The sequence below is a fragment of the Cyclospora cayetanensis genome, unplaced genomic scaffold (assembly GCF_002999335.1).
Source record: "Cyclospora cayetanensis isolate NF1_C8 unplaced genomic scaffold, CcayRef3 CcayRef3_contig_22, whole genome shotgun sequence".
Taxonomy (NCBI): Eukaryota; Apicomplexa; class Conoidasida; order Eucoccidiorida; family Eimeriidae; genus Cyclospora; species Cyclospora cayetanensis.
Window position 1 is genome coordinate 58,840 of NW_020312170.1, and position 22,016 is coordinate 80,855.

Below are 22,016 nucleotides of genomic sequence, written 5' to 3' on the forward strand. Positions count from 1 at the left end.
TTTATTCCTATAGATGTTCCTTCATGTGCCATTAAGTGCCAAGAAACAATGGTAGCTCACTGTACTAGTATACTTCGTGCCTTTAGCTGCAACGCATCTACTCGCTAGTCTTCAGCAGAATCTTAGGATGAGAGACACACAGCGAGGGCAATTTGCATTACTTGGTGAATATTGGAGCAAACGGTCGATTGAATTGTTACGCTTAAGGGGCATCTGCATCGGAGTAGTGTTTGCTGTGACCGTTCCATTGGATGCTGCCTGGATTAGCTGCAGGCGGAATGACTTCGTTGATGTGCGGAATCATCAACACCCACCTACAGTGCGCGTGTAGTTGCTCTTGCCTTTTATGTATTAATACATTACCTTTGGGTATTCTGTGCCAACTGAGGATGCCTTGCGCTGCGATAAGGCAAAGAAAGCACGACTTAGCAGTGTGAAGCTGCCTGTTCAATGTCTAATAATTTAACTCTCTTAACTCTAGAGCATTCCCTCCGTTATGACGGGTAGCTGTGCCGACGCTTAGAGGTTCTATCCAGCGTAAATGGGGGCATATCCATTGTAGATACACACAAACTGGCTTATCTTTCAGAATGCTCAAGAGGCAAAGCGTGAAGGCTGCGAAACTTCAAAGTATCATCCAAACTCCTTATATGGGTATAACTTCGTTTGATGTGCCGTGCTTAGGCTGTTTGATAGAATAGGTAACATGTAAACCCTCCACTACATTAAATATTTTGGAGTGGGTATTACCCACTTCACTAGTTGGAAGTACACGGGAGGTCGTGCTCAGTTGTTGTTGCAAGGAAGTATGCAAAATGACATATGCGGGCCGGCATTGTACGCATCTAAGAAGAGTCTTGCGGGTGAAGAAAGCTTCACCCTCCAGCCACTGAACCATGTAGCACTTGAAGTCACGCCAGCTGAGGCCTCCTTGGCGTCAACGGCTTAGTGCCCCTCCACCGTGCGACCACAGCACCTACAAAGGAGGCGTTCAAAACCGAAGTCTGCAGTCATTACATCTCGCGCACATTTAGACCCTAAACGGATCGATGTACATTGTTATCCACTTGAATTTAGCCGTTCCTTTCGCCAGCGGCGGCCGGCGCCAAAGAGCCAGAGGCAGCCGTTTTTATCTCTTCAAAGGAGGTCCACGTCAGCGCAGCCATCAGGCTGCGCTTCAGCAGCCGAATTCCCAAACCCCGCCACAGAACGCTGGGACCCTCAGTCCTCGCCAGTTCTGCCACCCGTGTCATTATTCCTTGGTGCCTTATAGCGGACGGACCGCTGTTACTCCCACTTGCCGTCGACCCATTTAAGCTTGCTGCCACCGCATCCAACTGCAGCCGTGTCCGCAGCACGTCGAAAGGATGCGTGATGGCTGATGCTGTGGCAGCCGCAGCGGCGCCGCATGCAAAGTTTTGGAGTGCATAGAAGTTGACGTTCTCTCTAGAGTCAGCTTCTACGCCCAGGTAGCCCTTTAAATGTACGTACACGACAAAGAATAAACCTGAGAAAGGTACATCGCGAAAAATGGTCGCCAGAGAGCCCCGACACCAATTAAGCGGCGGCTCATGCCGCAGTAAGTGCCAGAAAGACTGCATCATGCTTCCTGACCCCTGAAACATAACCATCCAGGCAGCAGCACCAACAAATTGAGGGGCACACGCTGCACAGACCAGGAACTCCCTGAAATTGGCACGTCATATATATATATGTACAGCTGATAAGAATCGCATGAGACGCGGCAGAGTAACGTGTAGCACAGCTGCGGTCGCTTGTTGAAGACGGCTAGTCTCTGTTCGGCCTGCCCACTTACCAGCGAGGATTCCATGCGCGTTTTGACAATGGATATGGGGTTAAAAAGAACGACTGCCGCTCCTCTGGCGACCCCAGAGATAACACCTAGATACCATGCAGGAACAACGTTCGGGTCGAGCTGTAGAAGAAGCAGACAGCCAGACAACGGACCGCAGACACCTCCCAAGATGGCAGTCAATGCCTTTGAAATGAAAGAGTTATCACACGCAGAAACAGGCACGAAGTCAACGATCGAAAAAGGCAACAACTGCACACATCATAAACAATTCACCGCTGCAAATACAGAGGCACATTGCACAGTGGAAAGCATACTTGGAACATGACGTGCGGCGCTCGCTGCACTAGATGCTTGCACAGCAACGACAGCGGACGTTGCTGCAGGTGCACGAACTAATATGGTACCTTCGAAGAAGTTTCCATCAGGCGATCCAAAGGCAAACAACGCAACAGAGGAGCCACCGTTCCCCAGGTTCCCATCATAGGCCCTAGCGCTGAAAAGTACAAGCCTGATGCCCACAGAAACACACGCAACTTTGACCCCAAACCTTAGATACTGGCTATCGAAAAATGATAGTCACCAAATCTAAGCTATGAACTCAAACCCTGCTACTCAGATGCTTAAACCTATTCTTACGCAGTGCGCACCGGTGCCGGGTGCGACTCGAAGGACAGTGGCAATGGAGCCTCTCCAAAAGCCCAAAAGGCCATACTGCCTATGTATGGCCCCTGCAGCAGTCCTGATGCAGACCTTCACACCTGTAGCTCCCTGCTGTTGCTGCAGATACACACAGCGCAAGTGCCGCAAAAGAAGGGTGTCATTACAACTGCAGGAGAAGCCGTGACAGCGAGGAGGGCGTTGATGCAACTGAATGATTAAGCAGCAGCGACAACATCCGGAGTATTATCGTTGCAGTAGGAGACACATGCACGCAACAGCACAAGGATGTACTTGTCGGGTCTTTATGACGTCCAGGGGCTGAAGGGCGACAGCAGCTGCACAGCTGGACAGCGCTCCGTAGATTCCCATTAGGGTCGAGGAAGAACTTCCGGAGGTTCCACCTCCAAAGATAGCAGCACTGCTACTGTTGCGTCTGGATGCAGTCTCAGCACTGTTTCTAGCTTGAATCAGCAGTCCTTCCTTGCCAGAAGGCCCTGGATCAGGGGGATCTTGCTTCATTGTGCGAAAAGGCGGGGGAGGCTGGGAGACCAGTTATATGCGGACACTTAGAGAGAAAACTTATTAAATATCGAACAAATCAATAAGACACAATAGATGTGCAGTTGAGGGGTTGAGGTTTGAGCGATCCTATGACCTTTGGCGAAAGGTTGGGATGTCCTACCTAGAGTGACCCCACAATGGTGTAGCTCCCTCCAGAGACTCCCCATTTGAGTTTCAAATAAGGTCTCATTTTAAGAGCATAACATGATGAAGACTGAGCGTCTGACCACTTGTTGAGAGGGCCTTGTAGGCACTGGGGCCCCATGGGACTGTGGTCATCAACGAGTACGATAGAAGACCCATGAGCTAGACATTATTGGTATATTATCCTGAAGCTCCTGAGAAAAGGCTTGTACTCAAAAATGCAGGAGTCGATGGCAGGTGGAGAGTAGCTACGTCCGTGTATGTTCATGAATCCCACAGGTAAAAGTCTCTCGCACTGAATCGAGCCCAGAACTCTCCCGAGCAACGAATCCTGCATTCCTCATATCGTGCTCTTATCCATGGAAAAAGTATAATATTCCTACCTGAGATATAGTTGTAGTGCTTGCGGATCGGATACTGTGAGCTGAGTTTAGTAGTACCAGCTCACCGCAAATCAAAAAATCGCACAGCTCTGTTCTTTCTCTGTTTTATCCGTTGCTTCACATGGTGACATTTCCTCTGATGTATAGATCTACGCAAGATATCCGCAGATAAAAGAGGGGGAAAATGCTCTAGCTCCAGAAAGAGCCACAAAAACAGTGCGGGGCCCTGCTTGAGAGAACCCATTCAAGACACGGCAGTCTCTAATTTGCTTGCCATCCAAGAGCACTTGTGGGTAATGGTTTCCAAACAAGGCTTGAAGGGCTGGGTGAAGCGGATCACTCAGGGGCGGGCCAGAAGTTGCTAGGGAGTGCAGCCGGCACGCGAAGTCTATGAAACTTTTACTATGCTGCATATATGTTGCCAAACTTTAGAAAGGAACTGAATACTTTGTCACGCTACTTGATTTGGCTATCAAATAATAGCAAACGCGACGAGAGGGCTTTGAAGTGAACCCTCTACGAGCGCGCGTCCAGTTGCTTCCTTGACAGCTGGGCACCGTCTATGCATTAATACTTGAATATCTAGTAGTTCCTTACGCCGATGCAGTGCTCAGCCTTCAGGAAACTATTAGTGCATGATCAGTGATACCTACGCCAAATTTTAGTCAGCATCCTACACGGTAGATAATTGTGGGAGGATACTGTTCTAGAGTTTGCCATAATCTTGCACATTCTGCTTCTTTATGCTTGAAATCAAAGTTAATCATGAGTACAGGGAAACTTTTTGAACGCGTACACAACGAGAACTCATGTATCTTGCACCAGCTTGTTGATATCATGGAACTGGAATCCCCTGGGCTTTAGGTTATACGGAAGCTAATACACCCATGCACCAACTTTATCTGCACAGACCAGTGTGTGCAGAGGTCAGCGTCACTGGTCTACTAGCCTGTACATTTGCCGCCTTAGTATAGTGTTGGATGACCTTTTAGCGCTTCACATAAGGACTTCGTAGGAAGTCATTTACTCCATACTCAATACAAACTTCGTAGGAAGTTATTGAGTCTTTTCCTGAAAGGACTCTCTTTCTGCTATCAGTGCTCCTCTACTTCCGAACTAGAGGGCGACTGGCGCTTCAAGTGCTCTCACCTGCCCTCTTAAAGCACTTGAGCATTCACAAGTAATTGCATATCGCATTTAGGGCAAGCCCGCACAACATGACGTCTTGCTGTTTTGAGCTGAAGCTACTCTGTAGTGAATATGATGGACGAGCGGACAAGCGCATTTCTCAGCACTCTACTAATTCTTGCTAAATAAAAGCTAGTGTCGAGTCCTTAGTGCAGTTTAGCGCGCTATTGGGAGGGATATCTTGAAGCTTGCAGGTTGCAGTTTCACTGTACCTACGGCGTAAAGATTCGGTATCAACTAGATTATCGTGTTGTGGAGCAATGCTTTTGTATCGTTGGAACCTCTGATTGCTGTTGAAGCGCGTGTTGTCTCCATTTCCAGCAGTCAAACTGTGTTCGCGTGTATTCCCCTCGGTGGGTGCCCATGCATGCCAGTGGCTCGAGACTAAATACTTGTAACTGAGGGAGCACTAGAGGTGCTGGACAAGGTGTAAAAACTGCTTCACCCACTTTAACAAAATACTGCTGTTGGTCCCAGCCGCAAGAAATTGTTTGAGGCAGCTGCTCTGCACCGGGGAGCGGCATACTGGAACTTAAATGTACAGCAGCTGGTCGTGGTGCCCCTCTGCTGCTCTAACTGTTGCTGCTTAAAGGTTGTCGCTTGTCTGCTTGTGTATAGCGTGCTGCTGTAGAATGTCGGCGAGCATAGCCTCGGCCTTTTCCCTGTTCAGCACTACCTGGAATTTTTCCTCTAATACAAAAGTAACGAATTGACTTTGTTGCTGCTGTTGCTCCTGATGTTGCTGCTTTTGGGAATGTAGGTACTTCTGGTGCGTGTGCTGCTGCTGAGGTGCTTGAATCCCCAAGAGCTGCGCCAAGTGGCGGAGATTTCTGACTTTCACTCCGTCCACGCTGGAGAGCATGCAGTTGCGCACGCTGTAACCACTGGTCAGATCAGAGGCCAAAATCTGAAAGGCCAACACACGCAGAATGAAGCACAAGAGCCCGTCAAATACGGCTATGAAACAGAAGCGGTTGCCCGATCTCAGATGCAGGTCATGAAGGAATGAAGACAATCACCATAAAGAACTCGGCGAAGGGGACTGCCGAACGCAATGCCACCTTCCTTCATGCACCGCGTGTTGGACTGGCACTCAAAGTATCCAAACATCTAAGCTCTCAACACGGACTTGCGTAAGTACAATCGGCTCTTCTCCTTCGACCGTGGCGAACACCTCTGAGAGAGGCCGCAGTAGAGTACTGGGCGCTCTCTCATGGAACTTGGGACCGAATTCATCCTGTGAAGAAACGTGACACGAAACCGAAAAGCCTTTAGTAGCGTAGTACAACCATGAAAAAGATATTATAAACAACATGGGGGGCAGCACGCGATACGGGCAGAAGCGAGCTGAAAAGTACAACACCTGGTCACCGAAGGGTCAAGACCGTTATATCCAGGCAACCGTATATAAACGCAGCCCGCGGCATTCCACAGCGCACAGGCGCAACAAAACTCAAAGGGGTGCAGTGGGGCATGGACGTCGAGGCGACAGCTGAGCTCAGCTCAGAGGCCATGCGGGGAAGCAGCGAGGCGGCCTAGATGCAAAGAGCCATGTACATACAAGAAAAGCATCACCAGGCACCCTCTAGAAGCACCGCTCTATGAGTTTCAGCCCTCGCATAAACGCCCCTGCGCCTGCACTCGCCTTAAGGTATTCAAGCGTCAATGGGCAAAACACAAGGCCTCCGTAAATAATATATCTCGCCTTCTTCCCCCACTGGTGCTTGGGTATCAGGCAACTCTCAGCTTCTAGAGGTACCTGAGTAAAAACCGGCAAACAGCTACAGGCACAGATTTTACGTCTGACAGTAGACAAGCTGCATGCAACAGTTCGGCGTCTACGCCGGGCAATCTGACCCCAGCCTATTACCGCCACCTCGATGGGTGCAAGGGGTAAAATGGAAATCTCTCTATCTCTCTCTCTATATGTATGTATATATATACTTATATATATCTTCGCGGTATTGTTTGTGCAACCAATAGATATAGATATCTGCAGGGTTTTGTTTGTACCACAACGTTTTGAACCTTTCTGTTCCTGAGAACGGTCAGTGAGAGCGTCTCCCCCAAGAACTTCTCCGAGATGACATTCGTTACGCTAACTCGCTCCATTCCTCTGCATACAAATGCCACGCCCCAAGCCGAAGCCTCGAATTACGGTCTCGGTCGCTGCAGTCGATTGCAGCTTTCCAGCGGTTTCAGAGGAGGCATGCAAGAGCAACGGCATATCCAAATTGAATGCGCAGCAGTGTTGTTGTACGGAAGAAGTCTCTTATTCGCAAGGGCGCAGTAGTGCTTGCAGTGTCATCGTAGCTAGATACGTGATTCAGTCTAGGCACCGGAGCAATCCGAAAAGCGATCCCGAGAGAACACGCATCCCCTGTGGTACCTACCTAAAGTGAACAGTTCCATCACCGGCTACGTCTACTCCGTCAATTGCCAAAACCACGTCTTCAGGCCGAAGACCAATCCGTTGGTCTAGAGCCTCGTGTATCAACGCCTTGCGCTCGGCAGCTGACGGTGGCATGTTGCCTGCTGCTTCAGCGTCACCTATGCCGGTATCTACTTGCGCTATGGCCTCGCGCACAACTTCTGACGGATCCGCAAGCGGCGTTGAATCCTCTACAGTTGCCTCCCCTTTACCATTGCCATCTGCTGCTGCCTCCGCTGCTATTGGGCCTTTTTCGGCATGTTCTACTTGTCCTGCTAGACCCCCTGATTCTGCTGTCGACGCTGCGGCTCCTGAGATTGCTTCATCTACAGCTGCCTTCGCACGGTCCAAGAAGTTGCGAGTGCGCAAGGCGTCCGTCGCTGTCACGAGGATTCCACTCGCGGTGACACCTGCAGCAGCGGCAGCAACAACAGCCAAGGAAATGCACCGTCTGCTCGGTATCACCAAGTCGCATATTCGCTTGCCAGCAGGCTGCTGCAGCCGCACGCGCCCCCTTGCCGTCGGCAGTCGTAGCAAACCTGACACAAAAGGCCACCTTCGAACACGTGAGGCTCCAGTGCAAGCACCACACCCCCAAAACATAAGATGCAACTTGAATGCACGGTGGCAGTATCAGACGCCTATTAAAAGTACCCGTCGGTAAGTCCTCCGGCTTTAACTGCGTCACTCCGAGCTTCTGCTGCATGGATTCATTTTCGAGCTGCTGAAAGAGAACCCCTGCTGCTGGGAATCCCGTGTATCTGCGGTGTCTACTGAGATCCTCAAAAAAGTGTCTAATCACCGTCCAAGGAACGATGTAACCCACGTTCTGAGCTGCAGAAGCCTCGCAGCCCTGAAAGGCCACCCCTACCACCCGGCCCCCCTTTAATGCAGGTCCACCGCTATTCCCGGGGTTTATTGCAGCATCTATTTGGACACACAAAAGCCTGAGCCAAACGAAAACATGCCAAGCCACCACAAGCCGACGCAGCAGATCAAACCACGACCCCAGAACTGAGGAAACAGCTCCAGCAGTGGCACTGTTGGAAAGCTCTTGGGACGGGAGAAACCGCGAACGTGCGTGCGATACGGCCTGCCAAATCCGCGGGCATTCAACTTAAAGATTCAAAACGTTTGGGGGCTTAAACGTTACGATTTACGCTGCATTGGAATGGGCGTAAGTGTTGACATCTACGCGGCTAACAACGCCAGACGTTATACACAAATTGTCGCCTCCACGGGGATACCCCAGAACCACAACGCCATCTTGCAGGGCGGGGATCTGCTGCAAAAGATGCAAAGCCGGTGATACCAGCAGAAATACAAACGGCCGCTGCATTGCGGGTGGGAATGACAGCGGGGAGTTCAAAAGTTACGCAAAGTCACGCATGGGAGAGCTACGGCATTGAGGTGCCCTTTCGGCGAGGGTAGCAGACCAAGAATGTGCAAAAGCAGCAAAGACAGCAACCAACCTCCCCAAATTGCAGTCCTCTTGTGTCAGTCCAGAAAGCATCATCGTCAACAGTGAGAAGTGCAAGATCGCATTCATGGGCGACAGCCAGCACCCTTGCTGGGAACTTCACAGGCGACCTGGAAAGAAGCACACGCAAGCAGAAACGTGCCGCCGATGTTGCATTGTATTCTGAAAGAGCAATCGCTGCCGATGGAACTGTTGGCATAACTCGAAGCAACTGATCCTGCTGCTAATGCCGTAGACATGCAAGGGCAAGGGGAGAACAGACACAGCAGAATGCAGTCATGCGCGAACCGAAGAATTAAGAAGAACTGAACCAACTGACAGGCATCCAAGGCGCACGAAAGAACGACAAGGTGGAAGCGATTTGCGGAGCTCAACATGCTTAGAGTCTCGCGACAAGAGGCACCCATGAGAGAACAGGAAAAAAACACCAGGCAACAAGCAAAGCTCCCACGTCCTGAAGTACCACAGATGTTGAATGCGTCAGTCACGGCCACCAAGACATGCTGCTTCATAGTGCTTGGGTTGCTTAACTCCTCACCCATGCTTCCTCACGTGTAGCCTGTTATGCCAGGCAACGCAATGAGCATTCGTAAGAATGTGCTTGCCCCCAAGGCCAGCCTCTGGCGAAACAATGAAACCGCTGCCGGTACTGCTACCCTGCCGCTGCATTTGCCATGGCAACGCGTAGTTGGGATCCGTGTAGTCACTGTACACCTTCAACACCGAGCCACACAAATCACTGAGGCTCTCAGGGGCACTGGGCAGTGCCGCCGGCTCTGTATTACACCCGCCATCAACACATTCCGAGACGCTTTCCATATACAGCGGCATGCCGCTGCCAGTTCCGCTGTATGCTGTGCTACTAAAACCATTCTGCTGTAGCGCTGAGGGGGCACGCCCCAACGAAGGCAGTGCAAGAGGCCCCAAACGACGTGGTGACAGAGGACTCCTTGTACCGGTGCAAAAGCCCTAAAAAAGCCCACGAAAGAGCAGCAGTAGCGCAGATGTGAATCGGTGAAATTAGGAGTGTGTTTTATCGAGAACTATATCCACGTGTACCACACAGTGCAAGTGGTGTTTTGTGCGTTCCAACAGTCCAATTTCTACACCTGCAGTTAAAGCAAAAGAGGCACCAAAAGGCGACACATGCGCTTCAAGTGTATCGGCATCTGAAGGCACTCTACAGAATCATTGTCAGCAGTCTGCACGCACCCCGACACGTGCAATCGGCGAAGAACGAGGTGACCACGTTGCCCAAGCTGGCTGTTTCCGCAGCTGTGGGTGCTGCCGTCGCGACAGGCATGACAAGAGCCTAGAGTTCTTGGGGTTTAACAAGCCGTCAAGCAGGCGGCTGGCCCCCATTTCTCCCTTTGTGCTTGGACTGGCAGCGCTCTTGTTTGTGCTACTGCTCCTCGTCTTTCCCTTATGGCTTGGCAGAAATGCATATCCGTAATAGGTCGAAGAACAGATTAAAATGACAAATAGAAGCTTTGCAATGTCAGAGAGGGATTTTCTCATCCCAGAGCCTCTCCAGAGACAAACCCTGAATCATGAACCGAGCGTCATGATCCCGCAGTTTGCCGGCTCCTCTGCAAAAAATATCAAGCTCAGCCCTCGAGAGGAGCCGAAACATCAGCTCCTGACTAGGTAAATCACAAAAGTGAGGGCCCTAGCGAGAGAGCGTGGAAGAAGGACGTGCCTAATCGGTGGGCCCCACAGCAATTAGTCAGTATACAAACACATGCAAGGCACGGCACTGGGTCGTGGTTACCAGAAAACGATTCAAGTTTCATGACCAGATTTCCGGTGGAAATTCATGGATCTGAGGGATTCGAAAGTTGCTGCATTTGTATCTTTCATAAATCTTCGCATCTGCGCACGGTACCTCATCGTGCGTTTCACGCGCTGTCCTGCACGCTGTGCCCTACTCGCCGAGTTTTTTGAATATGATACTCTATGTCCCCGGCTGTATCACTCGCTTCAATGCAAGTTTCGTTGTTTTTCCTTCTTCTCAATCTTCGGGCTCATGGCGCGTCTCTCTGTGCTTCGCAAAGCCACTCTAGTCTTGGCCTTACCGTGTGTGACCTCCAGTGGCCCTATACACGTTTACACCTCCCGATACTGACGGTTGTACAAGCTACCCATTACAATCCATGTGTGCGCAGGTTATGATACCCTTCACACGAATCATGTGCACATGTGGGTATATGCGCACGCACGCACAGGCACACACTGTAGCTTTCTGGTTACACAAAACATGCGTTTACTCAAACTGGCAGAACAAAGCTATGATATCATTTATTGCTTAGCCTGCTTAAGTGCATTGCGTTGCCCTCCGCATCAGGCTTTCGCAGGATGACACTCAACTTCCAACATAATGCAAGCTTCATTGAAATTATTGAGTAGTTCTCAAGATATCTCTCATTCCCCTGCCCGCCGCGCCCCCTAAGAGCTCCAGACATCACGGAAGAGAGACAGCTAGGGTACGCATTGCTGCATAAGCCAAGCACCCGGGCATGCAGACCTGGTTGCGCACACGCACGAAACGCTGCGTCAGTTTGCACCGAGCAAACAGGACTTTGCCATAAACACGATACACGGATGGCCAAGCCAATTAGTCAGCTCATTTGAAATTCCTTATCGCATTTAACTAGTATAGTAGGACACCTTACGTCGACAACTGGAATTTGGATTTATCGGAGAAAATGTCTTCTGAGGCGCTTCTTCGAAGGTCGCGTAAAAAGTACCATTGAAAAGTATAGCATTAGCTGCTGTCACTTTGGTACTCAGCCGGTCGGGTATTACCGAACTTAGCAGCGAGCTTAGCAGCAATGCCCTACGGTGCCGCTCTTGCTAAAATGAGTGGCTGTTTCGCATGGTCATTAAGCGGCATCATAGAGGCAGTGGCGTTACCTCAATGCTCCTGCGTTATGAGTTCTCGATCAAGATTGCAGTATATTTGAAAGTGTTACCTCCGGTGGACCTGGATCTTAAATTTACTCCCAACGCTCCCATTGATTTTGCTACTGCTTCTCAGAAAAGATGCACGCTTATGCGGCTCCTCAGCGAGGAGGGCATACCTGTTTAGTGCTCTGTGCCTTCCTGCCTTTTCGCCTGTTGCTGAAGCAAACATGCTACAGCTGACTTGACATGCTGTGTGCGAGTGGCAGCTGCAGCGTGTGCCGCATCTCCATCCTGAGCTGGTTCATTAGACAGCGAATCAACCCATAGCGGCTGCTCCTCAAACGGCAGAGCTGCTGCTGCTTCAATAGCCCTAGCACAGACTGCTGGGTGTCGAGACACGGCAACATACAATAGATTTGCAGCCACAACATCATACGCAGTTTTCCCTGTACAGTCATATGAAGCTACATTGGCAATAACATAGCTGAGAGGAACCACGAGCGAGGCAGCAAGTGGAGATAAATGTAGCACGCTGTCTGTATCCGTCTTCATCGGTGGCAGACGCAGTAAAAAAGCCTCCAGCGTCTCCAAAGGGTGCTGCTGTCTGTCTTGAGGGACAGACTGCTCCCGGAGCGTCCTGAAAGCCCACGGAGAGAGGCTGGAGGCGAGGCATGAAATAGATGCTGCTACGAGCAGATTCGGGAAGGCCTGGGGGTTGCTAGCAGCAGTCGAGGTGCGTTCATGAACAAAGAGAGAGGCAAAGCGGAGCAGCACACCCCGTAGCTGCGCTGCGGCATATTGGCGATCGGCTGGCCAGAGAAGCATCGATTTTTCTTGCGTGTCTGTGCCGTTCCTTGCTGTTGCTGCTGCGACGTCTCGTGTTGCTTGTTCCGTTGCAAGCGTCAGCTCCGGTGCTGGACCCTCTATGCAGCTTGCTGCTGCGTCCCCTGCAGCAGCATTTCTTCCTGCTGCTAGCGGGGCATCTGTCGGCTTTTCCGTGGGCTTCGCATGCAAACCTTTACCTTCGGTTGGTTCTTTTACAGACAGAGTGGCACGCGGCTCTAGTGCTGCTTCGGCTCTCTTCTGGTTGCACGCGGGTGTTGAAGCAGCTCGTTCGGAGTCTCTTGTTGCGGTAGATACAAAGCTTTGAAATGCAAACACCCTTGAGTCTGCCTCAAGTGAGTATGCAAATTCGCTAAGCCTTTCTAGGGCACTTCGAATTCTCTCGCACCATGCAGGCTTCTGCTGCTGCTGCTGCTGCCTGCTGTTGTTGAGCCAGGGGCAACCCGTGGCAGCCAGAGACTCCAAAGCAACGAGTGCAGCGGCAAGCGCAAGAACACCCCGTGCTTCTCTTGCCCGTACAGAGGCAACCGCAAGACGCCTTCCTTTTGCCTCCACTGTCGGCTCACTTCCTGCAGGAGCAGCCAAGTCTCCCACAAAACAAGATACCGCGATCTCCAGTGTACTTGCGCAATGATTCAAGAAGGGGGCGCTATCGTCTTGCGGACAGCAGTGCTCGCCTATTGTTACCGCAGCAGTAGCTGCAGCTGCCTGGGCTGCCGAGTCATACAAGGAACGGAGCAGCTTCACAGCATCTACCGGAGAGAGGCCACTGACTGGTCCCTCGCACAGGCAGGCGGGAAATAGAGCTGTCTCCAAATCAGTGAGCAGCATAGACACTGCAGAAGCTGCTGCGCAAGCAACAGGGAATCGAGGAACCACACAGAAGCACCGCTGCAGCAAGGCCAGCGCAGCCTCACACATGCCGCTAGGGGGGGGGGGGTTCATGTCTCGCTGTGCTGCCTTGCCTCCAAGTGCCACTGCTCGCCAGGCTTCTCCTGCAACGTCTCCACAGACGGAAAGGGCAGCCCGTGAGACTTCCCGTGCTGCTCCAAAGAATGCAGCAGCCGCATCGTCTCCAGCAAGTGCCTCTGGGTGGCTTTGTAATGCAGCAGCTAAGCGCCACATGAAACACAGGCAGCTAGAGAGAACCTTGCCGGCTGTAGCCGCTGCGGATGCCGTGTCTTTTGGCTTCTCCACTCCTGCCCCGAACTTTTCCTGTTGCCACAGTGGCACTGCAACTCCCCCATTCCTCCCATCCGCCTGTCGTGCTACTCTAAAGGCAGCCGCTGCTGCTACTGCGAGCTTTTGTGCAGAGGCACAGCCTCGCCTCAAAGTCGAGGGGTTCAAGGAAAGAAGACACAAGGTTTCTGTGGCAGCAGGCTCAAGGCAAGAAGAAGCAAAAACGTCCCCAGCAGGAACCGAAGCAGCAACAAAATCAACACCGCTATCTGCCGCAAGCCAGTCGCCTTCCCAATCCTCCTCTGCATCTCCAGGATCACCAGAGCCTGTAAGGAGATTTTGATGAGCATCCTTCGGTTCTTCGCCGCTCTGCTGTCGAGACACCGGAAATTGGACACCCAGTAGCCGGCTGCTCACCTCCAGAGCCAAACATAGTTCCTCGGTTGGTGCCTGACGACTGTTTGGTGCAGCAGCATCATCCTTCCGTTCTGCTGAAGTGTTCGCTGTTGATACAGCAGACGCAGCGGCGCTCTCCAGAGGCAGCAGCAAAGCTTCCGTGATACAATCTAAGAGAGAGGCGTTGGAGCGAATGGCCGTGACAGGTGCCAAGTTTGTTGATGCTGCGGGGGTTAGGGGGGTTGCCAAGCTTACATGGTCCCCTTTAGTTACACAAGCTGCAAGAGAATTCATTTCGCTGACTGCAAGAGCTGCAAGGGCAGACGCAACGGGGGGAGGTGCTGTATTTTCCGGAAGAAGAGGCTCACACAGAACCGCCAAACACCGCAAAAGATCGACCCTAGAGAAAGCGTCCTCACTCTCTTGCTGTTTTTGCTGCTCCGCGTGATGCGAACTCTTCTGAAGGAGAGTTCCCATAAGGCGAAGCGTCAGAGCAACAGCACGCGAGTCGAAAGCGCTTAGCCACTGATCTCGCTGCTCTGCAAAGACTGGCATCGGACGTGCAGCCTGAACTGAGGTAGGGCACGCTGTAGGCGTAGCCACGACAGAACATAGCAGACGGCATGCAAGGGCCAGACGTCGCTCCAGCAGCCACTCCGGTGGGCGCTTCGCAGTTGCTGCTGTCACTACAGCTGCTGCTGATTGCGCTTCGTCACCCAGGGGAAGCAGCAGCAGACCAACGAGCCGCCACGGGCTAAGGCAGCAGCCCATTGCCGCTAATCTCCACAAAACCTCCACACCCATGGCAATCATGCGATCTTGCTGATGGCGGGGGGAGTAACATGCCTCGCGTCGATCCTCCGCTTCTCCTCCAGTCGCTGCTGCGCGGAGACGTTGCAAGGCAGCTGTTCGACGCGACTGCATCTCCTTCCCCACTGCCCTTGCTGCTGCAGCGGCAGCTGCAGCTGCTGCAGCGGCGACTGCAGCTGCTTCCTTCCCTTCTGTGGCAGCAAGAATGGAAGGCTCCAGAGGCGAAAAGCAACGCAGCAGCGAAGCAACCGTCGAGGAGATCGCAACCTCATACTGCTGCAGCACTGGGATTGGCGTGTCACGGAACATAGCAGGGGATTGCGCCGTAGATGCGAAGCGTTGCAGCAGTAGAAGGACCAGTCTCAGCCCCCAAAAGGCGAGTGTGGCTCCGCTTTCTGCTGTCTGCTTGGACGGCTGCTGCTGCTGCTGCCTTACACCCCGCAGCATCAGCTCACAGCCAGTTCGTACCAGCGCAGGCAGGCAGTCAGCGATGCACGATTCTGGAGTCTGAACACCAGCGCAGCTGGCGAAGCCATCAGGACTGGGGGGACAGAAGCCGGGGGTAGAGCTCTCTGTGAAGGGCAGCGAAGCGTCAATTTCGTCTGCGTGCTGAACTGCAGTTTCCCGCACCGCAGCCGAGGCATGTCTGTTGCATCGAGGTGGCTGTACACCTGGGAGAGTTAGAAGGGCCTCAAGGCATTCTGCGGCTGTCGCGCAGACGACGGATCGCACTTCGGGGTCTGCCCCCCCATCCTCTGGAAGCCACGTCTCGCCTTCTTCCAGAACGTCACCGTCTGCTGCTGCTGCAGTTGAGGTTGAAGGAGGAGCAGCAGATATGCTCGGGAGAGGTCGCCAGAAAAAACCCATGAGCGGTGGAACCAAACGAGGCACAGCAAGTGGAGACAGCAAAGCGTCTTTCGTCTGCGGTAGCAGCTGCTGGGCACGCGGCAACAGACGTGGAGGAATGCTGCTGCTGTGGCTGCTTCCGTTTGGCGTGAGGGTCGACAGACAGCCTCGGAGGGCGGGAGACGCGGCAACACCATTGCAGCAGATGCACGTTAAAAGCGACACCCACTGGAGCACGTTGGGAACCCCCCATAATTTGACGTGTTGCAGCAGCAGCATTTTCAGCTGCTGTTGCTGAAGAGAATCTCGCTCCGAGTTCAGTGCTTCGAACAGGAAGAGGGCCACCTGGGGATCTCCTGGAACTGGTGCAGTGGCGCCTGCAACCACTTCAGAATCCGCTGCAGCAGCAGCCACAGAAGCAGCAACAACTGAACCCCACTCTGTCTTGTCAAGAGGCGTTGACAGAGATTGAAGACAGCGTACTGCCTCTCGGCGCACAGCAAGAGATGGGCATGCAATGGCAGCTTCTACTGCCGCGACTACAGCTGGAATCACGGCACGCAGCGATAACGACGCAGCAGCGAGTATGTCGCTGCTTCGACTTGACGCTGTTAAGCTGGATTCGTGGATCCGCAGCAACGCCGCAACACACCGCATTGCCGGCAGCGCAGAAACAAGCTGTAGCAGTACGGCCATGCTGCTGCTGCTGCTGCTGCTGCCGCTGCTGCAGTTTGCTCCAGCTTGCATGCAGACGGAGACGAGGTAAGCGGCCTCGACAGCCTGCAAGCATGCCCCACACACCAACCTGCTGCTGCAAACTCCAAATAAATGCTGTTGAGGCACAACTCACAAAAAGAAACACTGCTCCACTAACGCAAACCCGTGGAGCTTCACAGGCCGCAGGTGATTGGCAGTATCCTGCTCATCTGAATTCTCTCTGAGACGCTTGAAGGCATGCAAGCAGCAACCCGAATACGTGGTAGAGGGTGCCTTTTGTATTGCACTCACCGCATGAGCTATAGGTCCCTCAATGGCCGCAGTGAGCGCTGCGGGTTCCTTAGCAGCAGCTGCTGCTGCTGCATTCGCCTGCTCCATCAGAGACAGCAACAGACGTCGCGCAGCGTCTGCGATCAGCACCGTGGCAGGTGTCAACAACGACTGCGATGCGCGCAGCAGCAGGGAGAACTGCATGGCCCTAAAGAGCTGCTGCTGCAGCACGCTTTGCTGCTGTTGCAGTGGCAGCTGCTCCTCCTGGTTGTCAGAAGGCGACAAGGACGAAGCGGAGAGGTCCGATGATGGAGCGCCTTCTTCTTCTTCTGTCTTGACTTTGCTTCCCGGAGCAGACTCTAGAGCAGCGACGACAGGTAGAGAGGCCCCTAAGAAGCGAATGACGCAAAGAAGTGCACATCCGAAGGGGACGCTTGCAGCCGCTGTAGGGTGCGGAGGCGCAAACGTTGCGAGGTAGTCCTCTGCTGATTCTATGGCGGATGTCGCTGTCAGCGCAAACTGTAAGATATCTCCGCGGCAACTGCTGGTAGAGTCGAATCCTGTCTCTTTTGCTGCGCGATCCAGGCAGACACACGGCTGCACCAGCGGCAGCAAACTTGTAGCGACGAGCGAAAGGCTGCATAGTTGAGCTGGATTCAGTAGTGTGGCATCGCTGCTCCGTGACGCTCCCTCCGCATCTCGAGGCAGTCTTGCCGGAGACACTGAAAGAAAGAAGGCTCTGACATGCCGTTGTATAGCATGCAGCCTCGTCGTTTCTTCTTCTTCGTTCTCCTGTTGGAGCTGGTCCTGTTGGTGCTCGCGCCGCTGTACGGGAGCAGCATGCTTCAAGAGGCTGAAGAGAGCTCCAGCCGCGTCAGCGAAGAGGAGACGCTCGAAGGGAGACGCAGCTGCTAAGGCCTTTTCGCAGCAACACCATAGGGAGTCAACGACAGGAAGGGGAAGCGGCTCCCGCCGAGGCTGGTGCGTGTTGTGCGTTGAAAGAAAGGCTACTCGGGAGTTGAAAATGTCTGAGAGGACAGCGGCAATACAGCTCTGTTGACAGATCTGGTGGACGGCTGCATCATCAGCGGGATCGTCAGTAGCGGCTGAAGAACTGGCAGCTGCAGCAGCGCTGCTTTTCCTCTTGAGCCGCGGGAGAACGAAGCGCTGCAGCAGCTGCTGCTGCTTGGAACTGGCCTTAAGGCCCTTACAAATGCCTTGAGACGCAATTCCAGCAGCAGCTACACCTCGCTTGCTGGCACGACCCCTCCGATGCGCAGCAGCATCCGCGAGAGCAGCGTTTCGAGGCAGCTGTCTGCTCCAGCTGCAGCAGGCTGCCCAAGCTGTCTGCTCAAGTGCCGCTATCGCTGGAGGGGAGTCGTCCACGCCACAAAAAGTATGCGTCAAGTGTCGCAGCAGTCGCGCGCCTTGCAGCACGCGCAGAACGAAAGGGGGGTAACAACTCCTCCAACCCGATTCTAAAGGGCTGGCTGTTGATACCCCTCCTGCCTGTGCTGTATCCAAACGCAAGGCATTGCAGGATGCAGCGGCAGTATCAACGACGCAACGCCAGACACTTTCCCAAAATGAAGGACCGCTCAAGCTGTCGGCCGCTGTGTCACAGCCAATAAAGAGGGATGGGTCTGCCGATCCTCGCTGCAGCTGTTGCTGTTGCACAAGCTGCTCGATAAGGAGTTGCTGCTGCTGCAGCTGCTCTAGAGGAGCGACACGCAGAGCTGCTGCGGCGGCTCCAGCGTTCGGGCAGATGCAGCAGGCAACTGCCGCAATTGGAAACTGGGAGGCCTCCTCATTGCTGACAGTTGTCGCGGAGAGCGCAAGTTGCAACATAAGCCGCTGCTGCTCCTCGGTACAATGGATGTTTATGTCGGGCACGAAAGACAAAGACTCCAGCGCTGCTGCCTCGAGAGCCACGTGCGCTGTCGCATTGCGGAAAGCATGAACGCAGCAGCAGCGAAGACAAAGCGCCTGCTTTTGCGTCTTTGCAGCTCCTTCACGACTCACGGCTTTGAGAGGACTGAGTGAAATCTGGGTGCCTCTTGTGCTGCTTTTGCTGCAGCTGCAGACGCAGAGCGCAAGAGCCGCCTCTAAGACCAGCGGCACAATTCTGGAGGAAGCGCTGTCTTCACCATCTGCTACCACCGTCTCCGCTCCAACGGGCTGCTGCCGCAAGAAAGCTGCAGAAGCCCTGAAGGCGCAAGAAAGCTCCAAGAGGAAACTGCTGACTGTCGCTGCTGCTGCTGCTCCTTGAGCATCCTTTGCCGCTTCCAGACCGCTTCCTTCCAATGGCGTGCTCGCTGCAGTCTCCGCCGCATCCACAGCACAGAATAGACGATTGATGCTGCTGCTGGGATCTGTAAGAGACAGAGCCTGCCTGCTGGCCCTAAGGAACAAGGAGACTGCAGGAGATAGAAGGCGCGGTTTCTCGGCGGATACGTCTCCCATAGCATTAGCAGCAGGCTGTTGCAACACAGCCTCAACAAGCACAAAGAGGCATGCTCGCTCCACGCTTGTCTCTCCTCTCGCTAGACGGCAGCAGAGATCTAAGGAAACGAATGCAACGGCACATACACACATACATACATATATATATATATATAGACACACACATATATATACACAGAAACGCATATATATATACATATACACACACACAGACATATACATATATATATACACTCAAGTGCAGGAGAGGGTAGCATGAACAATGAATTTTTCTGGCTACGATTCCAGTCTCGGTAACAAACCACATGTGGTGGGAGCTGCACTGCACCCTGTTGCTTACCAGTGATCTCCTCGAGGCCCCTCTCCTCCGATGTTTCTTCTGGTGGGGTTGTAGCTGAAACTTCTGCAGGAGTTCTTGCCGCTTTCGATCCTGCGGCTGCCGACGCTGCATGCTGCAGAACTGAAGGCGCACCAGCAATCGAGGCAGCCAGACCAATACAGGGCCCCCATGGACCAAAGTATGGCTTGAGCTTCTGTCTTGCGTTTGTTTCAACTGCGTTGCTCGTGTCTACTGCTGCTGCAACTGCAGCCGTCGCAGCAGCAGCAGTAGCCGGAGCAGAAGCCGACACTGCTGCTTGCATCAGGTTTAGCCGGAGGGAATGCAGGGTGGCGGGAGAGGGCATGATCAAACTGAGACGCCACACGCAGGCAGCCGCTTGGCGTTGCACTGCAGGCCACATCACGCATTGCGCTTGCGGGTGCAGTGGCTGGCTGGGAGTTGAAGCCGCTGTCAAGACGGATACCAGTGCGTTCTGAAGTACGGAGGAGACAGCAGGGGTAATACTGTCCCCTGCTGCCATTATTAGGCTTTCTAGGATGTCTAGAGCCGCAAGGAGAACCAGCGTGTGCGTGTCGCCGTTGTCAGCAGGCGAGCAGCTGCTAGTGGATGTGGCAGATCCGTCTGCACGCGACAGCTGCTGCATTGCATTCCCACGAGCAGCGAGTCTCTCTTCTGTCGCTCCCCCACCTGCTGCTGCTGCTATTGGCCTACTGAGGTGCTGCATCATATGCAGCAGGTGCTGTGGCTGTAGCAGTGCCACAAGCTGCTGCGCTGCATGCGACGCGAGCGCGCGCGAGTGCAGTGTTTCCAAAGAGACACAAGGGGTGAGGCAGCGGTCACTACCGCAGTTGCAGCAGCACTTGCAGGATCTCAAGCGTGGTGGCTGCAGGGAATTGCCAGCTCTTCCTCGTTTATCGCCGCTGCTGCACGAGCTGCAGCGAGATTCTGCTGCTGCAACTTGAGTGAGTAGGGTCAAGAGACAGCGAAAGGCGCTGAAAACAAGCGTGAAGGGAGGCTGGCACCCCATTAGCAAGCGGCAGAGGCAGACCACTGCAGAAGCAAATATTTGACGCAAAACACCCCGCTGCCGCATCTTCAGAGGAAACTCTTGCCCATGCTGCAGGTGTGTCGTTGCTGGCAGAAACACGGGGAAAAACTCCGGCACTGCACATCCCGCATAACTCTTCTTAGGGTCTGCTATAGTCGCATGTTGCAACAGCCAGTGTCTCCGCAGAAAGAGAAAGGCGTCTTGTGGGGTCGCCACTTCAGAGAGGAGGGAACGCCTAACAGGATCAGCACCAAAGCCTCCGGCACGATTGGCGTCAGTGAACCAGCTATCTGCGGGAGGCGCTGCCATGTCGTTGGCTTTTTTTTCGAATGATCGTGTTTCTGCTGTTGCTTCACACGCCTCTTGGAATTGTGTGGCTGCGCGGTGCTGTTGCTGGGAGTGCTTGCTTTTATGGTGCCCCCTGTGCTGCTTCGCCCCTGTAACAGACTTTGCAGCAAGGAGGACTGCCAATGCAGCTGCTGCATGCGGCACGTTTTCCTGTGCTGACTCCAGAGCCGCTGCCTCCCTCGCAGCCGCCAAAGGCTCAGGCACCGCAGCAGCAAGCACCGCATCAAACAGCGAATTCCAAAGGGGCTGAGTAACACTCCGTGGGGATACCCACACAACTTGCTGTAGCATCAGCAAGGCCTCTTTCGCTGCTTCTCCTGCAGTTTCGCTGCCCGCGTTGCTGCTGAGACTACTCTTGCTGTGGCTGCAGCTGGCTTGACTGACACTCTTGGTCGTGCTCCAGCGAAGGCATGCCAGCGCGACTTTGAGCAGCTTCCCTGAAAGCCTCTCTCCGCAAACCCCTATTGCGGCAACTGCAGTGCGCAGCGCTTTAGCAACCGCTGCTACCGTTGTTGCCTCTGGTGTTGCGGGTGATTGCACTAGCTTGGCTCCACAAGCCGCAAGAGCAGGCAGCAAGGGAGAAAGCACATGAGGGCCTGCGTTCATCAGCTCCGCACATAGCAACAGCGGAGGAAAGGGGGAAATTGCTTCTGCCTTCTCAGCAGAGGCAGCACCAGGAGCTGCAGCTGCTGTCCAAAGAAACGCCAGAATGGGAGGAGGCAAAGACAGCCCCTCGCTTGCTGCCAAGAGAAGCCGCGCAGCAACTCGGAGCCACACCCCTGGATCGCCAGAAAGAGACACACGCAACAGCAGCAGACGCAGCAGCTGCTGCTGCAGGGCAGCAGGAGGCTGCTGGCAGCATAGCTGAATCAGCGCTTCCTCCAGCTGCAGGAGCACCTCAGCTTCTGTGGTTGCCTCTTCTTCCCACTGGCACTCCCAATCCAGATTTTGGTGTTCTTGCTGAGGCGGAAATTGCACCGGCTGCAGCTGCTGCTGGAGTCGCCACTCTTGACATTGCTGCTGTTGCCGCAATAGCAACAACAGTTCCACTCGCCGCAGCAACTCCTGCTTTGCAAGATCTTTGCGGCTGTCAGAAGCTGTAGGGCAGGCCACTAAGCGCAGTGCATGCACTACTGCGGAAAGTTGAGACACAGAGTCGCCCACCATTGCAGCCGCTGTTTCTAGCGGT

The 22,016-nt window shown here is 53.5% G+C and overlaps 3 protein-coding genes across 3 annotated transcripts; all 3 read right to left on the minus strand.

The window, feature by feature from the left end:
- Positions 1-1,073: 1,073 nt before the first annotated feature.
- On the minus strand, positions 1,074-2,995 carry LOC34621290 (mitochondrial glycine transporter). Its single transcript, XM_026338000.1, has 5 exons — positions 2,768-2,995; positions 2,464-2,593; positions 2,221-2,324; positions 1,817-1,936; positions 1,074-1,616 (listed from the first exon to the last, which is right to left on the minus strand). Exons 1-5 carry the CDS (start codon positions 2,993-2,995, stop codon positions 1,074-1,076), a joined length of 1,125 nt encoding a protein of 374 aa, XP_026193785.1.
- A 2,343-nt stretch (positions 2,996-5,338) lies between these two features.
- Positions 5,339-9,482, minus strand: LOC34621289 (protease Do-like 9). Its single transcript, XM_026338001.1, has 8 exons — positions 9,202-9,482; positions 8,652-8,773; positions 7,838-8,110; positions 7,146-7,722; positions 6,766-6,868; positions 6,398-6,511; positions 5,882-5,989; positions 5,339-5,659 (listed from the first exon to the last, which is right to left on the minus strand). Exons 1-8 carry the CDS (start codon positions 9,480-9,482, stop codon positions 5,339-5,341), a joined length of 1,899 nt encoding a protein of 632 aa, XP_026193786.1.
- A 2,265-nt stretch (positions 9,483-11,747) lies between these two features.
- On the minus strand, positions 11,748-21,994 carry LOC34621288. The gene is made up of 7 exons (XM_026338002.1): positions 19,432-21,994; positions 16,650-19,189; positions 15,379-16,421; positions 14,967-15,318; positions 12,525-14,831; positions 12,101-12,204; positions 11,748-12,051 (listed from the first exon to the last, which is right to left on the minus strand). Exons 1-7 carry the CDS (start codon positions 21,992-21,994, stop codon positions 11,748-11,750), a joined length of 9,213 nt encoding a protein of 3,070 aa, XP_026193787.1.
- Between the last annotated feature and the right edge of the window lie 22 nt (positions 21,995-22,016).